Consider the following 23,920-nt stretch of genomic DNA (forward strand, 5'->3'; position numbering starts at 1 on the left):
ATGTATCTCCAAGTGCACCCTTAGTCCTGCTGAATTAAGGTAAAACTCTCATCTAATGCCACAGCAACTCCACTACAGATTAGAGGTTAAATCCAGCAACATCAAAAAATCCATATCCCCCCATCTATATTCACTTCTCTCTCTCTCTCTCTCTCTCTCTCTCTCTCTCATCATTGACTTTTTGTATGGGGATTCATTTCATTGTTCATGTTTGACATTGTGTTCTAGCAGTGCTTACAGCAGCCAGCTTTCTGTGCTGTACAATTATCATTCTGCCATCTGATGCTACTCACTTGTTTGGAATGATACCTTTGGTCATATTTCTAAGACACACAGTGCTCTCTCTCTCTCTCTCTCGCTCTGTCTCGCTCTGTCTCGCTCTCTCCATCTGCCCTTGAGCTTCTGTATTACGGTGTGGAAAGCACCTCGGTGGCGTGACAAGCACAGCACATCGACACTAAATCAGAAATCAGCACCGGAGCTCCGTCTGCCATGCCATGAAGGTCATACCTCTCACACACTCTTCTTTCTCTCTCCCTCTGTGTGTGTGTGTGTGTGTGTGTGTGTGTGTGTGTGTGTGTTTAGAGGGGCCTGTGGGAGTGTGACAGTAATCCACAAATAGTTACTCTGCTCCTTACACATGCCATCACTCTCTCCATTCTCAGAGAGAGAGAGAGAGAGAGAGAGAGAGAGAGAGAGAGAGAGAGAGACAGAAAGTGAGAGAGAGAGAGAGAGAGAGAGAGAGAGAGAGAGAGAGAGAGAGCGCAAAGGACACATGTTATAGTAGGTCTACAATGACTTCTGACTTAAGTCACTGATTTTGTAGCTAACTGCTCAGTATGATTAAAGTAATTGTGAATGCAAGCATGATGTATTCGAATTCAAACGGAAAGCTCTCTGAAACCGTTTCTGCTGGGTTGATGTAGACTGCCATCTAGTGCTCATATGTGTCGCGCTAAGGTGACAAAATAACGCGATATTTTGTGGTCTAGGAATTATATGTGATATTGGTTGATTTAGCAACATAATTATTCAAAAAGAAACATAACGCGAAAACATATGATAGCAAATTCGTTTATTCAACGTGTTGCGACTAATTAGTTAAAATATTTTAAAAAGGTTAGATATTTGTTGCGTGATATAGTTACTGCTTTTATAAAACGGCAATTTGGATTAAGATCCATTTCGAAATGTAAAATGCTAGTAATAAATAAGAAATCTAAGAAAACTACAACCTGCCATAAGAGTTAGCGTTTCTCAAACATGGCCTGCACACAATTGTCCTTTAGGAGCTTCCGTAGTTTAGTCACATGAATGCGTGAAGATTGTTGTGATGAGCATCTTATAGGAAAACGTAAACTAGACTGTGGCTAATATTACAAACATCTGTGTACACGAACATTTTAAAATATGTTTTCCATATCCTAATGTACACTGTACTGATAAATCAACGAAATTTAACAAAAGCCACCGCTGACCGTTGGTAGGTGTGTAGCTAGCTCTTGTTTACAGGGTGATACTGTGTTTCAGATGTCATAAGCTCCACAGCCTTCGAAAATCGGAGGCCGACCAGTTATCTTTTTGGCATAAGTCAGATAAACGCAGCTCACTGAATGACCGTGTTGGGAATTTTGGGGGAAATCGACCCATTTTGCTGTTGTTCATCTGGCTCGGCGCTGTGTTCGCGTCTAACTTCAGAATAGTGCAGGTAGAAACGACAGACATGCTGCGATGGATCATGGGCGGGCGCGGGTCGCAAGGCACGATCGAGGTGAGTACAAATCGTCTGGATACATTTCCAAGCGAGAAGACATTTTGCTCCTCTTGGCTTTTTTTTTTTTTTTTAGATAAAAAAGGGAGAGACATCGTTATACTTATAGCTTGAAGCTTCAGTCCTTTGGCTACGCTTAAGACTGAAGTACCTGGATGGCTGTAGGTACGGGGAAGCCTCCCTGACCCAGCCAAGCCAACAGCGGGCAGCTCAGCAATCTCGGCTGCTGATTGAAGTCTCTCCGCGGCTCTGATTCGTGTGTCCGTTGTGTTCACTCCGCGTCTGCAGAAGAGCGCGGCGCTGTGCATCGGCGAGGAACAACCGAAAAACTGTTTCACGGAGTTGCAGGTGCTGAAAGGACATTTTGACATTGTTCGATTTCTGGTGCAGATTGATGACTTCAGGTAAGCAATCCTCTCTCTCTCTCTCTCTCTCTCTCTCTCTCTCTCTCTCTCTCTCTCTCTCTCTCTCTCACCCACTCACTCACTCACCGGAGCCTGCCCAGTCGACCCTGTGATTGACAGGTAAAGCGCGAGCTAGATCCTCTCCAAAAGCAAACTTACAGAGCGTGACAAGAGCTTAATCATCAGAGCCCGAGAGAGCTTTAGCGTCTGTGAGTGAGTGAGTGCGCAGGAGAGAGGGAATGAACCAACCTGGTAGCCTCTGTTCTTCACATAACACCTTTCACCTTTGCACTCACCCTCCCCCAAAGCCTACGTATTAACCCTACTCCCACAGCCTAGTTATAATGGTTTCTGAGTGTGTTTGTGTGTGAGTGGTCTGGTTGTAATGGGAAGCTTGATCTCCATCAACCAGAACTGGATGCTACAGACCTTCAATTCTAGGACACCTGACTGACCCTGTGTCAGCCATTATGACAAAAAATGGTGTGCACATGCTTTTAGTAACACTCTCTAAGATGGGGGAAAAAACAACTTCTGAATATGAAGTGAGTTAAGGTCAAGTTTTAATCCGTGATTGTTCTGTTTATTTTTTTTCAGGTTTGCATCTGCTGGGGATGATGGGATGGTGCTTGTGTGGAACGTTGAGGTGTGTGTGTGTGTGTGTGTGTGTGTGTGTGTGTATATATACAGTGCTTCCAAGTAGTATTGAATCTCTTGCAGATTTTGCAAATTCAACAAGTTGTAAATAATTTAGAGCCTTCCAACTTTGAACAAGAGTAGCATTTATTAACAGATGCCTAAATATTACAAACAAAAAGTACGAGTTGCTCAATTAAATTATAATACATTTTAAACATAAAAATTAGGGTCAATTATTAATCAACCCCTAGGTTTAATATTTTGTGGAATAACCCTTGTTTGCAATTACAGCTATTAATCATTTTTTATAAGACCTGATTAGGCCAGCACAGGTCGCTGGAGTAATTTTGGCCCACTCCTCCATGCAGATCTTCTCTAAGTTGTCTAGGCTCTTTGGGCATCTCTTGTGGACTTTGATCTTGAGCTCGTTCCACTAGTTTCCAATTGGGTTAAGGTCAGGAGACTGACTAGGCCACTGCAACACCTTGGTCTTTTCCTTCTTAAACCAGGCCTTGGTTTTCTTGACCGTGTGCTTGGGGTCGTTGTCCTGTTGGAAGATGAAATGATGGAGGAGCAGAGGTTTTTGGCCAAACTCTCCAGGTAAGCTGTGCTATCCATCTCCCCATGGATGCGGACGAGATGGCTGGGCCTCTTGGCTGAGAAGCAGCCCCACAGCATGATGTTGCCACCACCATGCTTGACTGTAGGGATGGTATTCTTGGGGTCATATGCAGTGCCATCCTCTCGCCAAACGCCCCGGGTGTGGTCGGCATCAAAGACCTCGATCTCGGTCTCATCAGACCAGAGAACCTTGAACCAGTCTGCCTCAGAGTCCTCCAAGTGATCATGAGCAAACTTTAGACGGGCCTTGACATGACGCTTTGAAAGTAAAAAAGGTACCTTTTTGAGGACCATTGCGGTGGAGTACGTTACTTATGGTTTTTATTGAAACCAATGTCCCCACCGCCATGAGATCTTCCTGGAGCACCCTACTTGTTGTCCTTGGGTCAGCCTTGACCGTTCGGACAAGCCTGGCTTCAGCACAGGAGGAAACTTTGAAAGGATGTCCAGGCCGTGGAAGGTTAACAGTAGTTCCATAAGCCATCCACTTCTGGATGATGCTCCCAGCGGTGGAGAAATGTAGGCCCAACTCCTTGGTAAGGGTTTTGTATTCCATGCCAGCTTTGTGACCCTCCACAATTTTGTCTCTGATGGCCTTGGAATACTGCTTAGTCTTTCCCATGTTGACTGTGTATGAGTGCTGTTCACTTGTTTGGGGAGGGGCTTTTATAGTCAGAAAAGGCAGGAAAAAACAGAAAATTAATCCCAGCATGTGAAGCTCATTGTTCTTAATACCTCAATTACTTCTTAATACTTGAGGGAACCAAACAGATTTGAGATTTGAGGGGTTGAATAATAATTGACCCTCTGGTAGACTTTGCAAAATTAAAAAAAACAAAACAAAAAACAGAGAAATAAGATTCTTTTTTTGCTGCAGTGCATTTCACATGTCCAGGCCCATCTACAGTCCAGATTTCACAGTGCTAAGTTAACTCCAAATGTATAAATTTGCAGAGGGTTGAATACTACTTGGAGGCACTGTAGGTCCTGTGCCCAACACACGCTGCTGCACCCTCACCTGCAAAAGCATGTGTATGTTTACAGCCATTAGGGCATGGTGCTAGTAACATCAAGGTCGTAGGTTCAACTACAAGGCGATGCATGTCATACTGATAAATGTTAGTCACAGTAGATAAGAGTTTGTGCCAAATGACATAAATGTGAGTGTTTGAATAAGGCATGCCAGATTAGAGAGATTGCACCAACGTACATAGCACAAGACAAATTCTGAGGTCAGAGATTAGCATGTGTAGTGTGTTCATTGTTCTGTGTGGGTGTTTTGTGTGACTCTGTTTCAGACTGGAGAGCGGTTGGTGGAGTTACGAGGTCACACTCAACAGATTACGGCTATGACAACTTACACTTTCATCAAAGGAGAAAGACCTCACACAGCACTTATAACAGCATCATCCGACCGCACGCTGAGTGTATCCTTACACACACACACACACACACACACACACACACACACACACACACACACACACGTGCAAACACACACGTGTCTCATACTGCACTTTCTGTGGTGGATAATATATTAACCTTGATACTGGTGTAGTTGTGGGACCCAGACAGTGGAAACAGATTGCAAACTGTGTCTGATCTACACTCATCTGTTAAGGTAATACTCTCTGATAGTGGATTGTGTACACTCCTGTTAAGGTGGAACTGTCTGATCTACCCTCCTTTTTTAAGGTGTCACAGTCTGACCTATATTCTTCTGTTGAAGCAAACAGTAAACAAAACCATATTTTTCTATACTGCATACGTGCTGCTCATTCATACCTTCCATGTGGAAGTTTTTAATGTAAAATGTGTTGTGTGGCATATTTCCCTTTTTACAGTGAACATGATTCTATGAGCTGTTTGGGCTTACTGCGTGATGTGGTGTCATTTGAGCAAACACATTGAGCCACACTCTTAAGATAATACTGTATGATTTGCAGAACAGTGTCTGATTTTGCCTATGAGAAAAATACAGTGTGTGCTCTGCAGGTATAGTGTCAGACCTGTAGGTGTCTGATCTGTGAGCCTCAGACAGGAAGCAGCACTCACAGTAGAGATGTTAATGTGGTTTTCTCCATGCATATGACTGTGTGTGTATGTTTACACTAACTGTTCTCTCTTTCACAAATGTCCTGTGCATTGGTGCTTCATTGTGTGTGTGTGTTTCTTTTAGTGTTTGTTGGTGCTGGATCATTTGGATGTGTGGCTCTCAGGCGGTAATGAGCTCTGTGTGTGGAACCGAGACTTTCAGCTGAAGTGTAAAACTGTGCATCACAGAGATGCAGGTACACGCACACACTCACGCACACATTTCAGTCACTTACAAAAAGCAATAACATGGGAAATGCTACAGTCTACAAAACTAAACTCCCTGAAAATTTTTCTGCCTGTATAGGTATCACTGCAATGGTGGACTTGCCCAAAAACTGCGTCGCTGCTTCCATGGACAAAGAGATCAGTAAGTGACGATGACATTTGCGTTCACATATTCTTAAAGGGGACCTTCATCCACAAATTATTGACTAATACTTCCAGCTCACTCTTAAAAGCCCTGAAGAACAGCAGCAGTATGACTTGGTCACTCAGTTTAGCAAGCTAAGACAACAGCCACTCAGTGAATCAGTCACGGCTGTTTGGCTCTGTATGTTGGTTGTATGTAAGGAGTCTAATGTATCTTGGGTTGTTGATTTAGTGATTTTTAAGTTAAACCTCTCTGAAGCGGAGATGTCAATCCTGGCCATTCACCACCTTGCTGACCATCAGGATACAATCCGATCGCTAATCAACATCAACAGTGAGTCTGCCCTGCTACACACACACACACACACACACACACACACACACTCTTACTAAACCATCCTGCAGAACTAAGATTTGCTTCTAGTATGTCTGACACATAGCACTATAGAGGAAGAAGGTGCAAGTTTGTGTGGCCTTACATGAGGTTTTGCTGAACAGTTGACTGATATCTTTGTGTTGAAATGAGCTGATTGTTAAAGGCTTGGTATAAATCTTCTCTTCATGGTTCCTAGATGAACTGTTTGCTAGTGGTTCTCACATTGGAGAGCTCATTCTCTGGGATACAGTTAATTGGACAATTCAGGCCTATGAGCACATTTTGTGGGAGGAGCCAGCAGGAGATGGCCAATCGGAGGTTAGAATTGGCCAGCAGAAGCAAAGTGAGATGTCCATTCAGCACATGTACTCAGATGGAGAGGTGAGCCAGCATTCTTAACAACCCTCAATGTTGGTTTTTTTGGTTTGTTTTTGTTGTTTGGATTTAACTTTATTTAGTCTAATTTGAATGAAATTTTCAGGAGTCCAGTAGTTCATGGCTTCATCATAGTATCATAGTGTCTGTAGATGAAAGTTTTCAATGTTTGTTTTTTAATCCAAGTTTTGATTTTAAATCATCTTCTGATTAAACTATTTTAACCTCTGCTCCTCTCACTCAGCTTATCACTGCAGCAGTCGGTAGTGGTTTGTATGTGTATAATGCAGTGATGAAGAGCATTGTGGCTTATAGGAAGGTCGCCCATGACTCTGACATTCTGCATACAGAGCTACTGGACAATGGGTATGTGTGTGCCATGCGCACGCATGTGTGTGTATGTGTGCGTGCGTGTGTGTGTGTGTTTGAGTGAGTGCCTGTGGGAACATGTGCGCATGAAAATGTGTGCTGGTGTATTTCTGTAGAAAAATTGTATGCTAATTGTTTGCTGTTTGCTTTTTTTTAAAGAGATATTCATTTGCATACAGTCAGTAAAGTGCATCACTATTTTACTCCATAACTGTTTTAACACTAAAGTTTTTTGCTGTGAACTACTTTAGTCAACATTTTGACTTTATTTCCCTGATGTCAAAGTAAATATGGAGGGGAAAGTGTATCAAAGTGAAAATGAAATTGTGTCAAAGTGAATGTGAGAATGCGATCATTTTAGCAGATCATTTTCATATTAGCAGAGATCAGTAGTTTTATCAGTTTGCTGTGGAGTTGAGGTTGGCTGATGCTTATGTTTAGAGAGCAGGGAGACTAATGGCTGATGTATAATGCCGATGTCATGTTGCTGGGATGCTATTTCCATCTTATACAGTCGTCTTTCAATAATTACAAATGAGACACAAAATTGAGGAGCTTGAATGAACGTTTATTAAAACTTGTCTTTGTTGTCTCTGCTTAAGTAGAGCTGCGTTCTCTCTGCGGTTCCCTTTTTAAAAAAAATAAAAATGCATCAGCTAAATAAATGTCCAGAGGTAATCAAAAAAATAAACTTTTGTTTAAAAAAGTTAAAAAAATAAAAGCCTTTTGGCTTATGCTGATATTGGCATTTAATTGACTGACTGATTAATTGCTTGACCACTACTATGGAACCTTATGAACGTGTGAGATTGTTTGAAATGTATTGTGTAATACACTACGTGTGTGTGCCTTGAAGGCGGGTGATGTCGTGCTCTGAGGATGGCAGTATTAGGATCTGGGAGTTACAGGACCTCCCTCTAGCTGCAGAGCCCGCCTCCACAGGTGAGCAGGACACGCCTCTTTCTTCCCTTTGGGTTTTCTCTCTTTAACCTGTCTTTAGCCTCACTGAGATTGTTAAAAAAAACACATGCATGCACACAGATGGAAGGGAGATTAAAGCTAATATTCTTTATCAATCAGCCTGAGAATTAAGTCCTGCTTAATATATTGCACACTTTTACCCAGCTGTTTTTTTCCAGACATTAACTGCATTGAAAATCCTGAAATGGCTGTGTCTGTACTAACTATCTGTTATGTTATGAGGTATTGACTTATTCATTCGTGTGATTCAGAGTAGCTGAAGTAAAATATGGCATCTCAGTGGGTTTTGATTGAGACAAATTACTTTGTTCTGTTTTGTTGGCAGAGAATGTCCTGTTGCACACAGCCAGCACATTCTAAACTCCTAGAAAGAGACTCTGGTCGGTCAGGACTAACCTGACCAGGCCAGTGGATGTCTCAAACCTAAGTTCAGCTCTTTCTCCTATAATAGTGGTGGTACAGACAAAACTGTGTGTGTTTCTTTCTTTCTTTCTTTCTTTCTTTCTTTCTTTCTGTCTCTGTCCTTCCCTCTCTCGTTCATTCTTTCCCTAGGTTTTTTTGGAATGTTTGGCACTTTTGGGAGATCTGGGAAACAGGCTGGTGCTCCTACAAAGAAGCTTCTGGAAGTTCCTGGACTCCGTTCCTTGGAGCTTATCGGTGATTTGATTGGTCACTCTGGAGCAGTGCAGGTATGCTGGACACATTGCCATGCCAAAATATTGTAAGAGAAAAATGTTGTGTTGTGTTGTGTGACCCTAAATGTCAATGTCATTCTTAAAGCAGGCTTAACTGTCTGCAAGTTCTGTTTGTTTTTAATTTAGTTCAGACTTTCACTCTGTTGCTGTTTTTGACTATTTTATTTGGGTGCTGTTATCCATCTGCTTGTGCCGATCTGTGTCAAAAATGGCATGCAGAGTACTAGGCATTGATCAGTTGGACGTGTGTCAGGGTATCCTTGTGAATTGTCTGTGTAATCAACACTGTTGCCAGTGTGAGGGAGACTGTCAATGTATGATGCAATGTCCACCAATGATCTGCTACTAAGCAGCTTAGTAGGCAGTTCAGCCCTGGCCCAGCACTCAGGGCTTTGGCGCCTGGAGAAATGGTGGGTTTGGGCTTTAAAGAAATGAGTGTACAAAACCATTGTGTGGCAGTGTGTTTAAGTTGTAACACACACACACACAATTGCTGCATTCCAGCACTGCACAGAAAAGCTCTTGAGTTTTTATAAAGGGTTAGACAGACAGTTCCTGCAGGTGGTTCTCAGTCGTAGTCATGGAGACAGGATGTTCTGCTCACTTTATTTTTTTCCCCCCTGCTCATATAAATTTGAAGGGGTTTGTGAAGGGCTTAATCATTGGCTACTGAGCTGGATCTGGAGCAGAGCAGCAGGGAGCATTTTCCTCCAGGGCCGGCACTGGAGATTCCTTCCTAGACTTGGGTCTTCCTTTGACACTAAGGTCAAAGCCAGGTCACGTGCACTAAGCCACTGCGTTTGCTTTTGCACCCAGATGTTTGTGAGTTTCGGGGTGAAGGGTCTGGTCACCTGCTCAGCGGATCATCTGCTCATCGTGTGGAAGGATGGCAAGAGGGAGTCACAGCTGCGCAGCCTGGCGCTCTTCCAAAAGCTGGAGCAGAGCGGAGGATTGTGAGCTCGCCCGCCAGCCCTCCTGGAATGCCTATCACGCCCGTCTGTCTCCTGGAGGGACAAGTAAGCATGAAGCTGATTTCCAAAGTGCAGCAAGACATGAGGTGCTTTGGTATTTTATTATAAAAAACAAAAAAAAACCCAAAAAACTTAAAACACTCCTCCAGAGTGAAAAACATGTATCCTATTAACAACAGTGGAAAAATACCACACAATGCCTTGTGGCTCGCTTTAATGTTGGCACTCAGTGCTGTTTAAATCTTGGTGAATAAGAGCATGGATATTGCCTCACATACTCTCTGTAACTGTAGAGACAATCTACATGAAGCCTTTGCTTTAAGTGTGGTCATTCACAAGCCTTGAATACCAAATGTCTTTGGTTGGCTCTGTTACTCTGAGGTGGACTAAGGTCAGTGCTGTAACCATGACATGGTCCATGGTCAGTGCTGTTAGTCCGAGATGGTCCAGGGTCACTGCAACTCTGTGGTGGTACTGATACTCTGGTCATGAATTCAGTGAGACACTCATGCCTTATACATAATCAGTGTTTACCTCTCTATAACACTCAAGTTTATTAACAAAGTCCAGTATTTTGAAATTGGAAAGTGTGGTATATGTGTTCTTAAGCATGATTTGTAAAATATTTTATATAAACTTTTAATTTCTAGTTAAATGGATACACATAATTGTGCGCTCAAATGAATTATTGATGTGTTGGTATAAATTGGTGAGGAAATGAAGAATCAATGTGTGATTAAACATTTGCATTTTCCCAATATTTTAAAAGTAATATTTTACTTTAACATTTATTTTAAGCTTTTATTTTTATTACCAGTGTAAACTGCCATTAAAGCTTGCTTTGGGAGGAGCACATGGGAAAACGGTTTACTGTGCATGTTTCCTTTAATTTGTTTCACAAGTACAATGTTTTTGTGTTTTTAAAATTTGAATTCGAAACAATAGACTCAGACAGAAAAGAAAATAGCTGTAGCAGAGCACAGTAAAAGCAACATATTTTCAACATTTTTTTTTAAAATACGACAGTAAACCATTAAATCCTTCCAAAAAAAACCCACACACCATAATGGTCGACAGACTTCATTCTTATATTGTTCAACTTCATTCATTGTTGTTTTCATGTATTAAAATATTTTATGTACATTTATGCGAACGTGAATGCTACTGTAGGTGTTGTGCTAGCGCATGTAAAGATCAAAAGGAAAAATACAACGCTTTTAACACGCACATGCACAACTCCCACTTTTGATTCCGTTAAAAAAAGCAAAAACGAAGACGTGAACTAAGAACACGGATTTGATACCAGGAAGAGCTGTTAGCAGACTGCGATATCCAGACACCGCTCGCTACTGAATAGTCGGATAAAGCGCCCTCTGCTGGTGAGGTTGCCCCTGTCAGATGATGATAGTAATATCATCTATAGTAATATCATCTAGAATTACACCATTTACTTATTCAAATTACAGTATCATTACATATCTGTCCTGCCCGATACATACTACTACTACTACTACTACTACTACTAATAATAATGAACAGTCACCACGATGCAACAGTCAGTCATGATAGAATTGCTGAAACATAAAAAGGAAACAATCACATGTAACCATGGTAACATTCCTAAGGTTTCTCCAGTACACTCCTGGAAGGTTTCAGAGAACACTGGAGCCTTTAAAGCTATGAAATGCAGGCTTTGTCTTCCAATATATTTTCATCCTCACACAAATTCTCATGTCACAGCATTACACACATTAGTTTTCGCATATTAGTATATCCACTCTTGTGACATTTTTACACACACACACACACACACACACACACACACACACACACACACACACACACACACAGAGAGAGGGTGAGAGTGATGAGGTAAATGTTGATGAATACTCTGAAAGTGTGTGTGTGTGAGAGAAAGGCATCTGAAGTGTAGTAGAAGAATCCAAGCCAAGTGTATCTGTATGGTGGCACAACACAGCAGGTTCTACCATCACTCAAATAAGCTGCAATCACAAACAATGTTGATAATCACATACTCACATATTCAGCCAAAACCAAAAGACCAGGAGAAAGGAACAGGACGAGACATATGATTATTTCCAAGAGAAACAAAATTCACTGTGATCCAATTCTATTTTTGCCTGTTTTTAGAAGCTCGGCCCATTTTCTCAGACACCTTGTTATTTGGACCATGTGCATTGCACCTACTACTCCAGTCTGTATAAACATTCCTTGGTTCAGGAACATTCTATGGCTTTGTTCTGTTGGCTGTTGTGACTTTGTGCTCAGTCCTAGAGTAAGTAAAACTGGACTACATGTGTGAGGTTGCCCTGCAGGGCCTAGAGCACATGGTTAACTCTAAATGAGTGAGGTGTGTGTAGCAGACTGCAGGAGTGGAAATAAGAGAATGCTACATAGTAAGGCACCTCAAAGACCGTTTCATGAATCTATTTTAATATCCTGACTTGCCATATTGTTTTTGTCCACTTTGTTCAAATTAACTTGAAATCTCGCAAAAGAGTAATGCATAGTGTAGTTATTTTCTTTTTCTGGCATCAGCAGATGTGTGAAAGTCCGGGAACAGTGTAATTTTGTATATTGGAACACTAGAGGGAGACAAGTGAACAGCTCTTGTCTTTCTGATCCAACAATAATTTTCTAAGCATTTCAAATAGCACACGGTTTTGCTCAATTGTGCACAATTGCCTCAACAGTTAGAATGGAGTCCGATTAAAAAAGGCCTTTACAGAAGGCCTGTGATAATGGTTCACACTGTCTTATACCATTCCATCTGCATCACACACAGAAATATGCTGCAAAAAATCTGGTATACTTAAGTATTAAAACAACAAAACATAGTAATGGCAATCTGTGTTTGAGTGATTTTCCTCTTCTGTTCTACTGCAGCAATTACACCTTTTGGATGGGGCAGGGGTAGGGGGTTTGGTTATGATATGGTGGTGCTAGAGTTGATCCTAGTGGGGGGTGGTTTGTTATTGTAAGGGACTGTGACAAACAGTACTTGCTCATCTATGGCAGTCCTCGTCAATGTCAATCCTTGAAACCTATCCAGTACATTTCTGCTTCCTCTTACACACTTTATTCAGCACGTCAAGTAACTGTTGAGCCCTTTTGTGAGCTGAATCAATTGTGAGAGTGCACAGCCCATTTTGAAATCACTGTTCCTCTGATGTTATGAGAACAAACTCATTTACATACTTCTGCTTATTCGGCCTGCAGCAATGTAGCCCCACCCACGTACGCTGCAGTTCTCAGGTATGCCAATCAGAACAGAGCACATTCATCTTCCATTTGTCTTAAAGGCACATTAACAGACACAGCCTGTTTAATTCCTAGGGTTAAAAAGAGTTTGGAATATGTTTGTATAAAAATGAATTATGATTGTTTTGGGAACATAAAGCCACACAAACATTGTAAGTGGACATAAAAGAAAAATCTAAAACAAAAACATGTAGGATATGGGCCCTTTAAAGATGGGGAGTTGGGTTAATAAGGAGGAGGCGTTCATCCTCTGCATTCTTGTAGCTGATGGGCGAGACCTATAGGTTGGTGGACAGGCTCTGGTAATCAAATATTCTTCTAACCCATAAAGGGTCAGGCTTTGCCTAAGAGTTTGTATTTGCCTTAATTTGGTTCATAAAACATCTCAGGTTCAATTTATGTATCTCCATTTCATTCCAACCACAAAGTCACGGTCATGGACAAAAGGTCAAACTCAATCTTGCTTTTATGTGGTGCTGTTGTCTGACACACCAACTACAGGTTTGAGAGTGTTATTCTTGCTGGTTGATCATGGATCCTCCTCTGGTTGAGGAGGTTCTTGGGTCAAATCCCAGGCAGGTTTCCAGGCGATGGTGGTGAAAGGTGAGGGTAGAAGCTTGGTGTGTAGTGCATGGTATGGACACGGAGCCAGGCTCTCCAGAGAGAATGACAAGGGGTTGAGAAGCATACTGAGATGGTGTTGACTTAGTTTTTACAGAAGATTTTCCTGTTGTTAAAGGCTATCACCCCTCTTTTAGGAAGCCCCTCTGTACACAACCTCTCCCTTTTACCCTCTCTCAGAGAATCCCTGCCATCACCAGCATCTCTGTATATGATTTGGAGACACAGATTCGAGTCTGGAGACAGTAAGGCTTTTACCCATACAGCCACCTGATCTAACACAAGACCTACCCTGTTTTAAAGGGGCTTGTCCTTAATGACAACCATGGCTGAAAGGCCACAGGGGACCTGTAACTTTCCCAGCTGTAATTAAGTTCATTTTGGCCACAGAGATCATGGATGTCCAGCTTTGAGGTCGAAGCATACTCACAGTGAACCCTAATACCACACGTCACGTTTCTACTGGCCAAGATGGCCACTAACACAGCCAAGCCGAGCAGTATCAATGGCCTGTTTGGTGGTGAAGTCAAAGGAGTCAAAGCCACCACCAACAACTAAACCATGTACGTGTCCATGGCTCTGTAGCCGAGCCAAGTCATGACTCTTTGTCGAGTCATACTTGAGTCATGAATCATACCGAGTTGAGGAGCTCCTTGAGATTGGACTTCAACAGTAGAGTTCAGCACTGGAGTGACTCTGGAGCCATATTCACCAACTGGGTGAATTAATGAACATTCGATCAAGGTCACACATGCATCTTACTGGCCTACAAAGCCCCACCTTTTAATGGAAGCATAAGCTTATAAACGAAGTTTACCATGTCTGTACTTACACACTGTCCATCGTAAACTGGAAGTACCTGCTACTGACTACTGTTTCTGCTCGGAAGTAACAGTGTGGCACAGACTGAAGAGTCATTCATGGCACATGCCAGAATGCTTGAGTCTAAGCAGCTGGTATCCAAGTGTGAAACACACCATCCATCTGATATTTATGCTGATGTCTGCCAGGTACACGCACATGTATTTATTGTGGTATTAACCAGAACAAGCAGGAGAAACTGGAGAAAAAAGGAGGAAAGGAGCCTGTGTTTGGGTTTGCAGTGCGTTAGCTCATCTTCCTGGATGGGCTGCTGCCACAGATATTTTTAAATGTTCACCAGAGTATACCTGGGAATGCTGCTCTCTACTGTAATACAAAATACAATCATCTAAGACAGCAAACCTCCTGTCCTTAAAACTATGTGCTGGGTTTATTTTTGTTCTGCCTGCTCTACATTCTCGATTCAACCCATTGGGTAACTTTACACATGAGGTAACTTTGCAGTAGCTTGACAGCCCTTCATATGCTGAATCAGGTGTGCTAAGAGCATCAGAGAATGCACAGAGATGCATCCCCAGCACCTGGGAACCTTTGATGTATCACATATATGAGAACGACAGTGCTCTCCTTCTAGAGTGGTGAGGTGCATGGGAGGTCATTCTTAAAGATGCTGATGTTGGCTTTGTTTGTCATGGTGGAAGCATGTTAGCTTTCAGACCCTCTTTACACTGACAGTTGACTGGGGAAACCTACCATGGGGTGGGGGGATGGTGGGATATGGCTACAACTGGCGGGAACTGGATGAAAAACTGCCAACTTGTCTCGACAGACTTAAAAAGTAATACAGTTCTGGCATCTTCTTATAGAGCCATTGGGGTCTCACAGTGCTTCTGGGTCACATGTCAGTGTGGAGAACCAGAGGGGTCATTTGGATTCTAACAATCACATCACATTCAATTAATCAAGAAAGAACAACTGGTATATTAGAAAAAAACAAAAGAAAATGGACATTTCAAAGTTACATGTATGCAGAGGCGACTACAGAAAGAAATCAGAAACGCTCAGGTTGTTAAAATTCTATTTGTCTCTCTGTATCTCACGTGCACACACACACACACACTCTCTCTCTCTCTCTCTGTCTATCTGGGGATAGTGTGATGTCAGCGATTAGTTCTTGGTTTGCTGTTGTGTTAATGAGACACTGTTTTGAAAATGTAATGGACATTTTTCAAACAAATCACTGATGGAGACTAAGGTTCAGAGTGAAAAAAATAAATACAATCTAGCCCCCCCCCCCTTCTCTCTCTATCTCTCTCTCTCACACACACACACACACACACACAAGCACACACAAGCACACACTCCATCAAGCGTCACGCAATACAGTAAGTGTCATAAATACAGTATCTCTGGAAAGTGCTCAGACATCTACAGTAATCTTTGATATCTCCATTATTAATTCTACACATTCCTGGAGCCCTGTTGGGGAGAAAGAGAGGCAGAGAGAGTAAGAGACAGAGCGTGAAAAACAAGTTGTCATCATATTGAAACTTCCGGAATGCTCCTTTGTCCCAGACAGAACACAACCCTTGGGCACTGATGACAATGTCCATACACTCCTGGGCACTGATGACAATGTCCATACACTTCTGGGGACTGATAAAAATGTCCACACACTCCTGGGGACTGACGACAATGTCCACACACCCCTGTGGACTCATGACAATGTCCACACACTCCTGGGAAATGATGAGAATGTCCAAACACCCCTGTGGACTCATGACAATGTCCACACACTCCTGGGAAATGATGAGAATGTCCAAACACCCCTGTGGACTCATGACAATGTCCACACACTCCTGGGAAATGATGAGAATGTCCAAACACCCCTGGGGACTGATGACAATGGCCACACACACCTGGGGACTGACGACAATGTCCACACATCCCTGGGGACTGACGACAATGTCCACACACCCCTGGGGAAAAATTAAGGTCTTTCCTTTCCACACCCAGCTCAGTGTTTTAGACCTGAGAGGGCTTCCACAGGTGAGTGGCATGTGGGCAGGACTTATCAATATCCACACTTGACCCAGAAAAGGTGGGCTGCTGCCAAGATCAGCCAAATGACCCTGAAGCTGGCAGAGGCCCCTGGGACACCAGGGGCCCCTTAAGGCCCATAAACACCCTCTGCATGATACCACATTACTCTTAATGATCTTTTAAACCAAATTGAAGGCAGTCTGGGGGTCAAGAGTAATATAACTGGGGTACACCCTAACTTGAAGCCATGAAGGTGCTGTATTGCACGGGCTCCGCAGGAGGCTATGAACTGTAAAGACGACTGGAAGCAGAAGATTGCGCTGGCCCTGGTGTGTGAGAGATGCCCAGGACCCTCGGCCCGGCCACAAGGCCTGCTACTCGTCCCTCTCACACACACGCACACAAACACACACACACACACACACACCTGCCTGGCCTTGTGTGCTTAGCATGGACAGAAAAGTTCATCAGTATCCTGACAACATGTGGAGCAAGACTAATCATCTCATTCTTTTAAAATCTCCATAGAAATGTAAGAGAGGAATGGCTTAAATTTAAAAATAAATATTTGATTCTCGGGTATAAAGCGCAGGTTAAATGTCTTCTGATCTACTGGCAATTCAAACGTCAGCTATCACTGAGGAGTAACAGACATCAGCTATCTCTGAGGAGTCACAAGCCCACCATTGACTGGCCTCTCTGCCACTGAGGTCAGAGGTCAGGAACGGGGCCTGCTTTGACCACTTTGACCATGCAGGCTTCAGGACAGAAGCCAACTAGAGTCACACACACATCACACTTCCTGCTTCCTGAGTACATCGTCCAATCCCCCACACATGAGTGTGTGTTATAATATCTCTCTCTATATACGATTTATGTTTGTTAAGTCCAACTGTGATGTCCTATTCATAAAAGCATAATATACTATCAGTTACAGAATGATTTATAAAATGTAGTCCAGCGGCATCTCAAAGGGAGAGAGCGAATGATGAGAAAAGGGGAAAAAATGAAGTAAGAAAGCTAGAGGAGGTCTGCTAAAGTGCGTTTTGTCTTTCATTCATGTTGTACCCTTGTAACCGCGGCGATTGTCGTCAGGGCTGGAGTGTTGCCAGGGTAACTGTTGCCAAGTTGTGCCCTGGGCTGCTGGCCTGTGTTTGGGGTTGGAACCTTTAAGGTCCAGCTGGCTTTCTACCATCACAGTGGGGAGGTTGATTAGGAGATGCGCTACATTCAGATCCACAGCCTGACCTCTGGCCTTTGACCTCAGGAGGGCAGGGAAAGTCAGTGTCGGGAGAAAAGGTCAGGTAGGGGGAGGCGGTCGAAGGCTTTTACATTTCATCTCATCCAGAGTCTTCCAGTACTTATAGTTCTCCGACAAGTGCTCCATTAAGCCTGGCAGACCAGCAAATGCTGAGAGAGAGAGAGAGAGAAAGAGAGAGAGAGAGAGAACAAAGGAAGAAAGAGATTATATATTAGTATAGATGCCACTGCATTTACCACCACACTAACAATTCAATTATTTGCACGCATCACGTACAACAGAAAGACTGAGAAAAAAAGAGCGGAGAAGGAGGAATAAGCAGGCAGACAGTAAAAACGAGAGAGCGCTGCACATCAGGGCAACCTTAAAGATCATCCACTCACATCCAGCAACAGCAGGGAAAAAGCATCATGATTGTGTTACAGGTTCATCACATCATACGAGCAATTCAATGTCCCTTTGAACCAGGTGCAATTAACAGGTCACCAGTAATGTGCTCTCTGTGTGGAGGAGTTTCTTTGAATATTCTCTCATCTCATGGCAAGCATAAAAGTACTCATTATTCAATAATTAAATATGGGAAAAAAAAACTTTATTAATAAACCTATACTTTATTCCAAAATAATTGACTATATCCTCATAACATTTTTATATCCCCTTTCATTTGAATTCTTTCTGAATGAACATTTTCCTTTCACAATGTTCACATCTGAAGAACATTTCTCCCCAACTACCTTTTTGGTTTAATAATGCTAATTTTGTGTCAAGGGGGCTGGACTGACAAAGATAGCAGTATGACTTGTGGTCCAGCCCAGGATGTGCTGGATTCCAGCGCTAGCTCAGGGTAAAATGTGACCGCTGGGTCCTTCTGACTGATATAACAAGCTGCCTTCTGACCTTCTTAGAGAAGCAACCAAGAGACAAGTTAGTTTGATGGCAACCTGCACACCAGTTCCCCTTTGTGAAATTTCAGCATGTCTGACGTACATGTCCGAGATAGCGTGTGTCCGAGACTGAGGATGTGCGTTCCATTCTCTCCAAGACCATCCCTAACACTTTTTACCTCAGTCTGTCAGTGGGAATATAAACTACTGTGGTCCCTTAATCCAGTTAGTTCAAATACAAAGATACATTAAACTATTTACAACTCAGTAATTTAAAAATATATATTTTATATTAAAAAAAATATTTTAAGGTAGTGGTGTGTGCAATGCATTTCACTGCTGTAAATATTTTTTTGAAAATTAATTTTTTCACACGCAAACACACCCAACCCCCCACCCCCCAGCCCCCCACCACACACACACACACACACACACACACACACACACACACACACACACAGCCTCAAGACACCCCAACCCCTACCCTACTCCGAAAGTTATTTCAACTTTCCGTGACATCATCGGAGGAGCTGTAAACAGGCTTTGTCTCTGGGGGTAAACTCAGTGGGAAACAGAACCTCCATCCTGCCCCCAAACACCCCCAGCACAAGCCCCGCAGAATCTATCCACAACCCTGTAGACGTGTCCATAAGCCTGCCACAGCCTGTCCAGAATGCCTTCACAGCCTGTGTGTTTGTGTGGGTGTCACTAACGCCCTCCCCACAGTCAAGCACTCTTCTCTGCTGATAACGGACTGTTACGCCAACAGAGTGAACAAGTCTCCAGGGATCAAGCCTGGGAAAGAACGTCTCTTTCTCTTTTTTCTTTTCCACTCGTTATCCCTGCTTACTCATTCCCTCTCTCTCCTGCCACTTTCTTTTCCCCCCCATCTCTTTGCTATCTGTTCTTCATCTCTCTCTCTCTCTCTCTCTCTCTCTCTCTCTCTCTCTCTCTATGACATAGTACTTATCTAGGTAATCACTCTGGACATTTTAACTTTTATTCTAGAAGAGCTGTAGGCCTTTTTGAATCATCAAACTTAGAAATAAAAAGCCAAACCAGACTAAGTGCTTTATCGAGATCAAAGCAACAGAACATAATGGTAAGGAGGGATGTGAAGGAATCTAGACATCATATCATCTGGGTCTTCTGCAGAAATCACTGATCCAGCATATACTGATGGAGAGAGAGTGATAAAGTGCAGGTGTGTATTTGTGCATGCAAAAGAGTGGACACCTGCCTGTGAACTTCTCCTTGTTTTTGATGGTGCTGTGTGTGCTCCACAGAGGTTTTTGCTCGTGCTTTGTTTGTTTGTTTTGTGTGTGTGTGTGTGTGTGTGTATGTTTACCATCCCAAGCATCAAACATGTCTGTGATGAAGTAGTCGATGAAGGAGATCTGGGATTTGGGAATGCTGCAGGTGTTCCGGTCAAACACAGGCATGACAACAGGTAGCCCCTGTCTCTTCTCCTCATCTGTCTATTACACACACACACACACACATACACACATTAAACAGTGGGTTTAGAATATGCACAGATATATAAAGATGTTTCTTTGTGTGCATACATTATATGCATATACACTTAACTGCGTGCATGTCTGTATGCGAACCCGTGTGTGTGTATCTGTCAGTGCGTGTACCTGTGCGAAGTATTCCTCTGAGATGCGGCCTGCCCACTCGATGCAAAGCTGCAGGGGTCTGCAAGGGTTTGCTACATCTGCGCATTTGATCATCATTCTCTTAATCAGCAGCCGGTTTTCTGGTGAGTTCCTCATTTTTCCTGGACCCTCGCGCTCACTGCCGTCGCTCTTTCACACGGCACCCATACACACATATATGTGATTACACACACGAGGTAATATGCCACCCCTGGTGCACACGTACATGCTTTATACATTGACAGACACTCTCACTTGCACACATCTTACATTAGAGCTAGACTCTTCAATTGCGGCCATGGGTTTGTTGATGCTGTTCACAAACTTATTCACGTGCTCAAAATGACGAGTCATCTCCGTGGCCAGCACCATGTCTATAATAGCCTGCCTCAATGTCCGAAACTGATTCCTGGGGTGGGGGGGGGGGGAAAGTGAGAGAGAAGACAGAGAGAAAAAGAGAGAGAGAAAGAGAGGAGAAGAAGAAGAAGAAGAAAAACCACATTCTATGTCAGTGGTGAAGGGCTTCAGTTGGCTTTTGATGACTTTCTCTGGTCATAACTAAAAGTCCATACATATGTAAAGCAGGCCCTGGAGATAGTGGCACCACACCACAACTCATCTGCTTTCCTGTCTTGTGCCCTAAACAGTCCACTGAACTTGTGGTGCAAACTCATGTGCATGAGCTAACCCAAAACAAGAACTGTTCAAGGGAAGAAAAAAAACAACAACCATTAGAGTCCAGGAATCTGTTTATTGGGTTTCCTCTCATCTGCAGGTTGTGAGTGGCTGCAGCCCTGAAAGGGCTTGACACGGAACGCAAGGTGCTGTCGGACTTTTTTACAGCAACTTTCCTGCACGAGCACTGTGGTGCTGTGAATTCTGGGGCTCGGGAATGCTGTCTTTTCTATGGAACGTTCGTACTGCCTGCTTTCTAAAAGTCACTGAATCTTTCAGATATTTACGTGAGAGTCAAGTGGATCAATCCACAGGAATAAGATGAGTAATCAGGAATTCATCAGGAATTAGGCCTGATGAATTATCTTATTATTGTGGCTTGATCCTTTAGTTTAAATGGCCACTGAGCGATGCCTTTCATTGTAGGGCTTTTGGGGAAAGCATATGAAATAAGTTTTATCCTCTTGTGTGTGTCTGCTGACTGACAGATCCAGTCTGTATCATCGGACATGCAGCATCACTGGCTTTGAACCACAGCATAAATGAGGAATGCTGTTAAAACATTACAATGCACAAAAAACCCTTTTTTAATGAGGCTGCATTTTATGCAAGTCTCTGTAAGATCAAAGTAATATTGTGTGTGTGTGTGTGTGTGTGTGTGTGTGTGTACCTCTCCATTGACTCTTCAAGACTGTCTCTTCAAGACAGGCTGTCTCTGATGGTGCTTTCTGAGAGTATGTGTATGTAAGTGCTAGGTGTGTGTCTACCTTTTCATTCTATAAAGTATGTGGCTGCCTGTGATGACACTGTGTGTGTGTGTGTGTGTGTGTGTGTGTCTGTGTGTGTGTGTGTGTTTGCATGCAACATACAAGCGTGAGTGTGTGTGCACCTCTCCATGTTCTTGAAGATGTTGCTCTTGCTGTCTCGGCTAGTGAGCTGGAAGGCGAGGGCGGCATGGTGACTCTCTAGCACGGCCGTGTCGTTGTACAGGATGGCCAGCTCGCTTCCCGCGTTGCACAGGAAGGAGTTGGTGCGGCCTGGGTGGTCCACGTCGTGCACGGCCGCCGCCAGCAGGGATGCCACCTCATCTAGCTGGTCCAGGCTGCCCTAGAAACACAGCTCAGGGGTTAAGGTGCACCTCGGCCATTACTTCATGCAGATCTGATGTCATTTTCTGTACCTCGGCTGTCATTTCTTTTAGCTCAGACATTTCCTGTGGTTCACATTGGTGTCTAGAGTGCAGCTTAGTTCAGCTTCCATTCAGTTCCTTATTGTGTTGTAGATGTACAGAGTTACTATATAAGGGCATTTATGACCTTCCCTGGTTTTCTGTATTAAAACTCGGCATTAAACAGTGCCTAAACTTGCTCTTTCAACAGCTGTGAGGACCTCTGCTCCAACACACATGCTTGTAGATGGTCACTGTTTTCATGAACTGTAATGCACACACTCTAATGCTTGCCTCCGCTCTGCAACAAACAGACTCACACCCCATTGTGATCCATTCTCTGCTTTCTCTGGTCCTGTGGGTGTGCAAACAGAATCAGTTCAGCTGCTTGCATGCTTTCTTCGATTTTATAGTTCTATTGGCAGCATCATAAAGTGTATAAGCACACACACACACACACACACACACACACACACACACACACACTCAAATGCTGTGTCAAACATGACATCACTATCATCTGATGCAATATCCAGTAGGTCTAGCACACCAGCTCCAGAAGGCTTCAGAAATGCTAATAGCAGCCTTACTATTCTTCCATCTGCCCCTAGTGTTACTAGATATGAGAACAATGCAGTCATGAATGCTGAATGCTTCACACCTCACACTGCCCTGGGCTTTAATCTTAGTACATTCACATAGATTCACATGTAGCACAGGAGATGCTGCCTCACGGATGTTTGTGTGTGTTTTTGTATGTGTGTGTATATGTGTGTGTGTGTGTGTACACCATTGGTGTAGTCAGATGAGAAAAAATTACATAAAATCATTTAAAATTAAAATTGTCAAGTGCAATGCAGAACTGAGCAGTACTAGTTGACGGTTTGTCCAACCTGTTACCTGGTGCACGCGCCCCTCTTTACCCGCCTCGTTAGTGCATGTATTTAAACCCTTGTGTTGTCTACCTGTTTGGCAGTCATTGTCTATACAATGTGGATGTGCTGTTCGAAGACTTTCCTCATAAGCTTGTGATTGTTGAGTGGTGTTCGTCGTTTGTATCCTGTTGTTTGTGTTTTACTTTCAGTTAAACGTCTTTTTTTTCTGTTCCGTGACTCTAATCTGCCTGCCTTCCTTTTCTCCTGACACTCATTGTGTCGCATTTAACAGACATTAGAAATGCAGTTCTTTAAAGGCAGATACAATGACATACACGTCTTTGTCAGAACTTAAGAAGTCACTGAGTTTTTTACATTTATGTGACTGAACTTCCATTGTTAGTGCAGCTAGCTGGCTAAAGGTTTTGATCATAAATAGAAAAAATAATGGATGGTCCTGATTGGTTAATCTTGTTTACCATAGCCGCTGTTAAACAATAAAGTGTAATTAAACAAACTAAGGAATGCGTTCATTTGGCTTCTGGGACTTTGATCTCAGGAACGTCACTGTAGCACAATTACTGTACATTTTACTTTACACATACAGAATCAGCTGTACTGTATGTACATTTTGTACAACCCCTATTGCTAAACATTTAAAACTGTCATAAAAAAAAGAATTCCTCCTCATCTATGCTAAGGATGTGCCCATGTAAGCCTCTGCCAGGATGCAAAGCTCCAGGATGATGGTTAGGGCTGGCGGGGGTGGGGGTGGGGTGTATACAGGAAATAGCAAATCTCCATATCATGTGTAAACATCTGAAAAGTGAAGGCACAGCCATCCACACTGCTCATGAAGCTGTGGAGTCCCAGAGGTTTACACTCGTGATGAGAAGTTGCCTAGCCTGCAGGCTAGCTTCCTGTTAGTGCGTGAGAGTGTTACCAGTGCACACTGGATGC

General features: G+C 43.0%; 2 protein-coding genes across 3 annotated transcripts in view; one reads left to right on the forward strand and one right to left on the reverse strand.

The window, feature by feature from the left end:
- The first annotated feature begins 1,170 nt into the window (after positions 1-1,170).
- On the forward strand, positions 1,171-10,534 carry wdr41 (WD repeat domain 41). Its single transcript, XM_027019319.2, has 13 exons — positions 1,171-1,771; positions 2,060-2,175; positions 2,773-2,821; positions 4,734-4,862; positions 4,994-5,056; positions 5,615-5,726; positions 5,837-5,899; positions 6,134-6,235; positions 6,474-6,658; positions 6,897-7,018; positions 7,878-7,963; positions 8,555-8,691; positions 9,514-10,534. Exons 1-13 carry the CDS (start codon positions 1,724-1,726, stop codon positions 9,652-9,654), a joined length of 1,353 nt encoding a protein of 450 aa, XP_026875120.2. The 5' UTR covers positions 1,171-1,723; the 3' UTR covers positions 9,655-10,534.
- Positions 10,535-15,354: 4,820 nt separating this feature from the next.
- Positions 15,355-23,920, reverse strand: part of pde8b (phosphodiesterase 8B) — a 57,492-nt gene continuing 48,926 nt past the window's right edge. For both annotated transcript variants that reach the window (XM_035521257.1, XM_035521258.1), the window contains exons 18-22: positions 21,807-22,024; positions 20,513-20,651; positions 20,225-20,392; positions 19,930-20,059; positions 15,355-17,846 (exon numbers count right to left, since the gene is read on the reverse strand). In XM_035521257.1, the coding sequence (XP_035377150.1) occupies positions 17,737-17,846; positions 19,930-20,059; positions 20,225-20,392; positions 20,513-20,651; positions 21,807-22,024 (765 nt within the window). In that variant the 3' untranslated portion in view covers positions 15,355-17,736. The remainder of the gene's footprint in view (positions 17,847-19,929; positions 20,060-20,224; positions 20,393-20,512; positions 20,652-21,806; positions 22,025-23,920) is intronic.

Source organism: Electrophorus electricus, chromosome 22 (assembly GCF_013358815.1).
Source record: "Electrophorus electricus isolate fEleEle1 chromosome 22, fEleEle1.pri, whole genome shotgun sequence".
Taxonomy (NCBI): Eukaryota; Metazoa; Chordata; class Actinopteri; order Gymnotiformes; family Gymnotidae; genus Electrophorus; species Electrophorus electricus.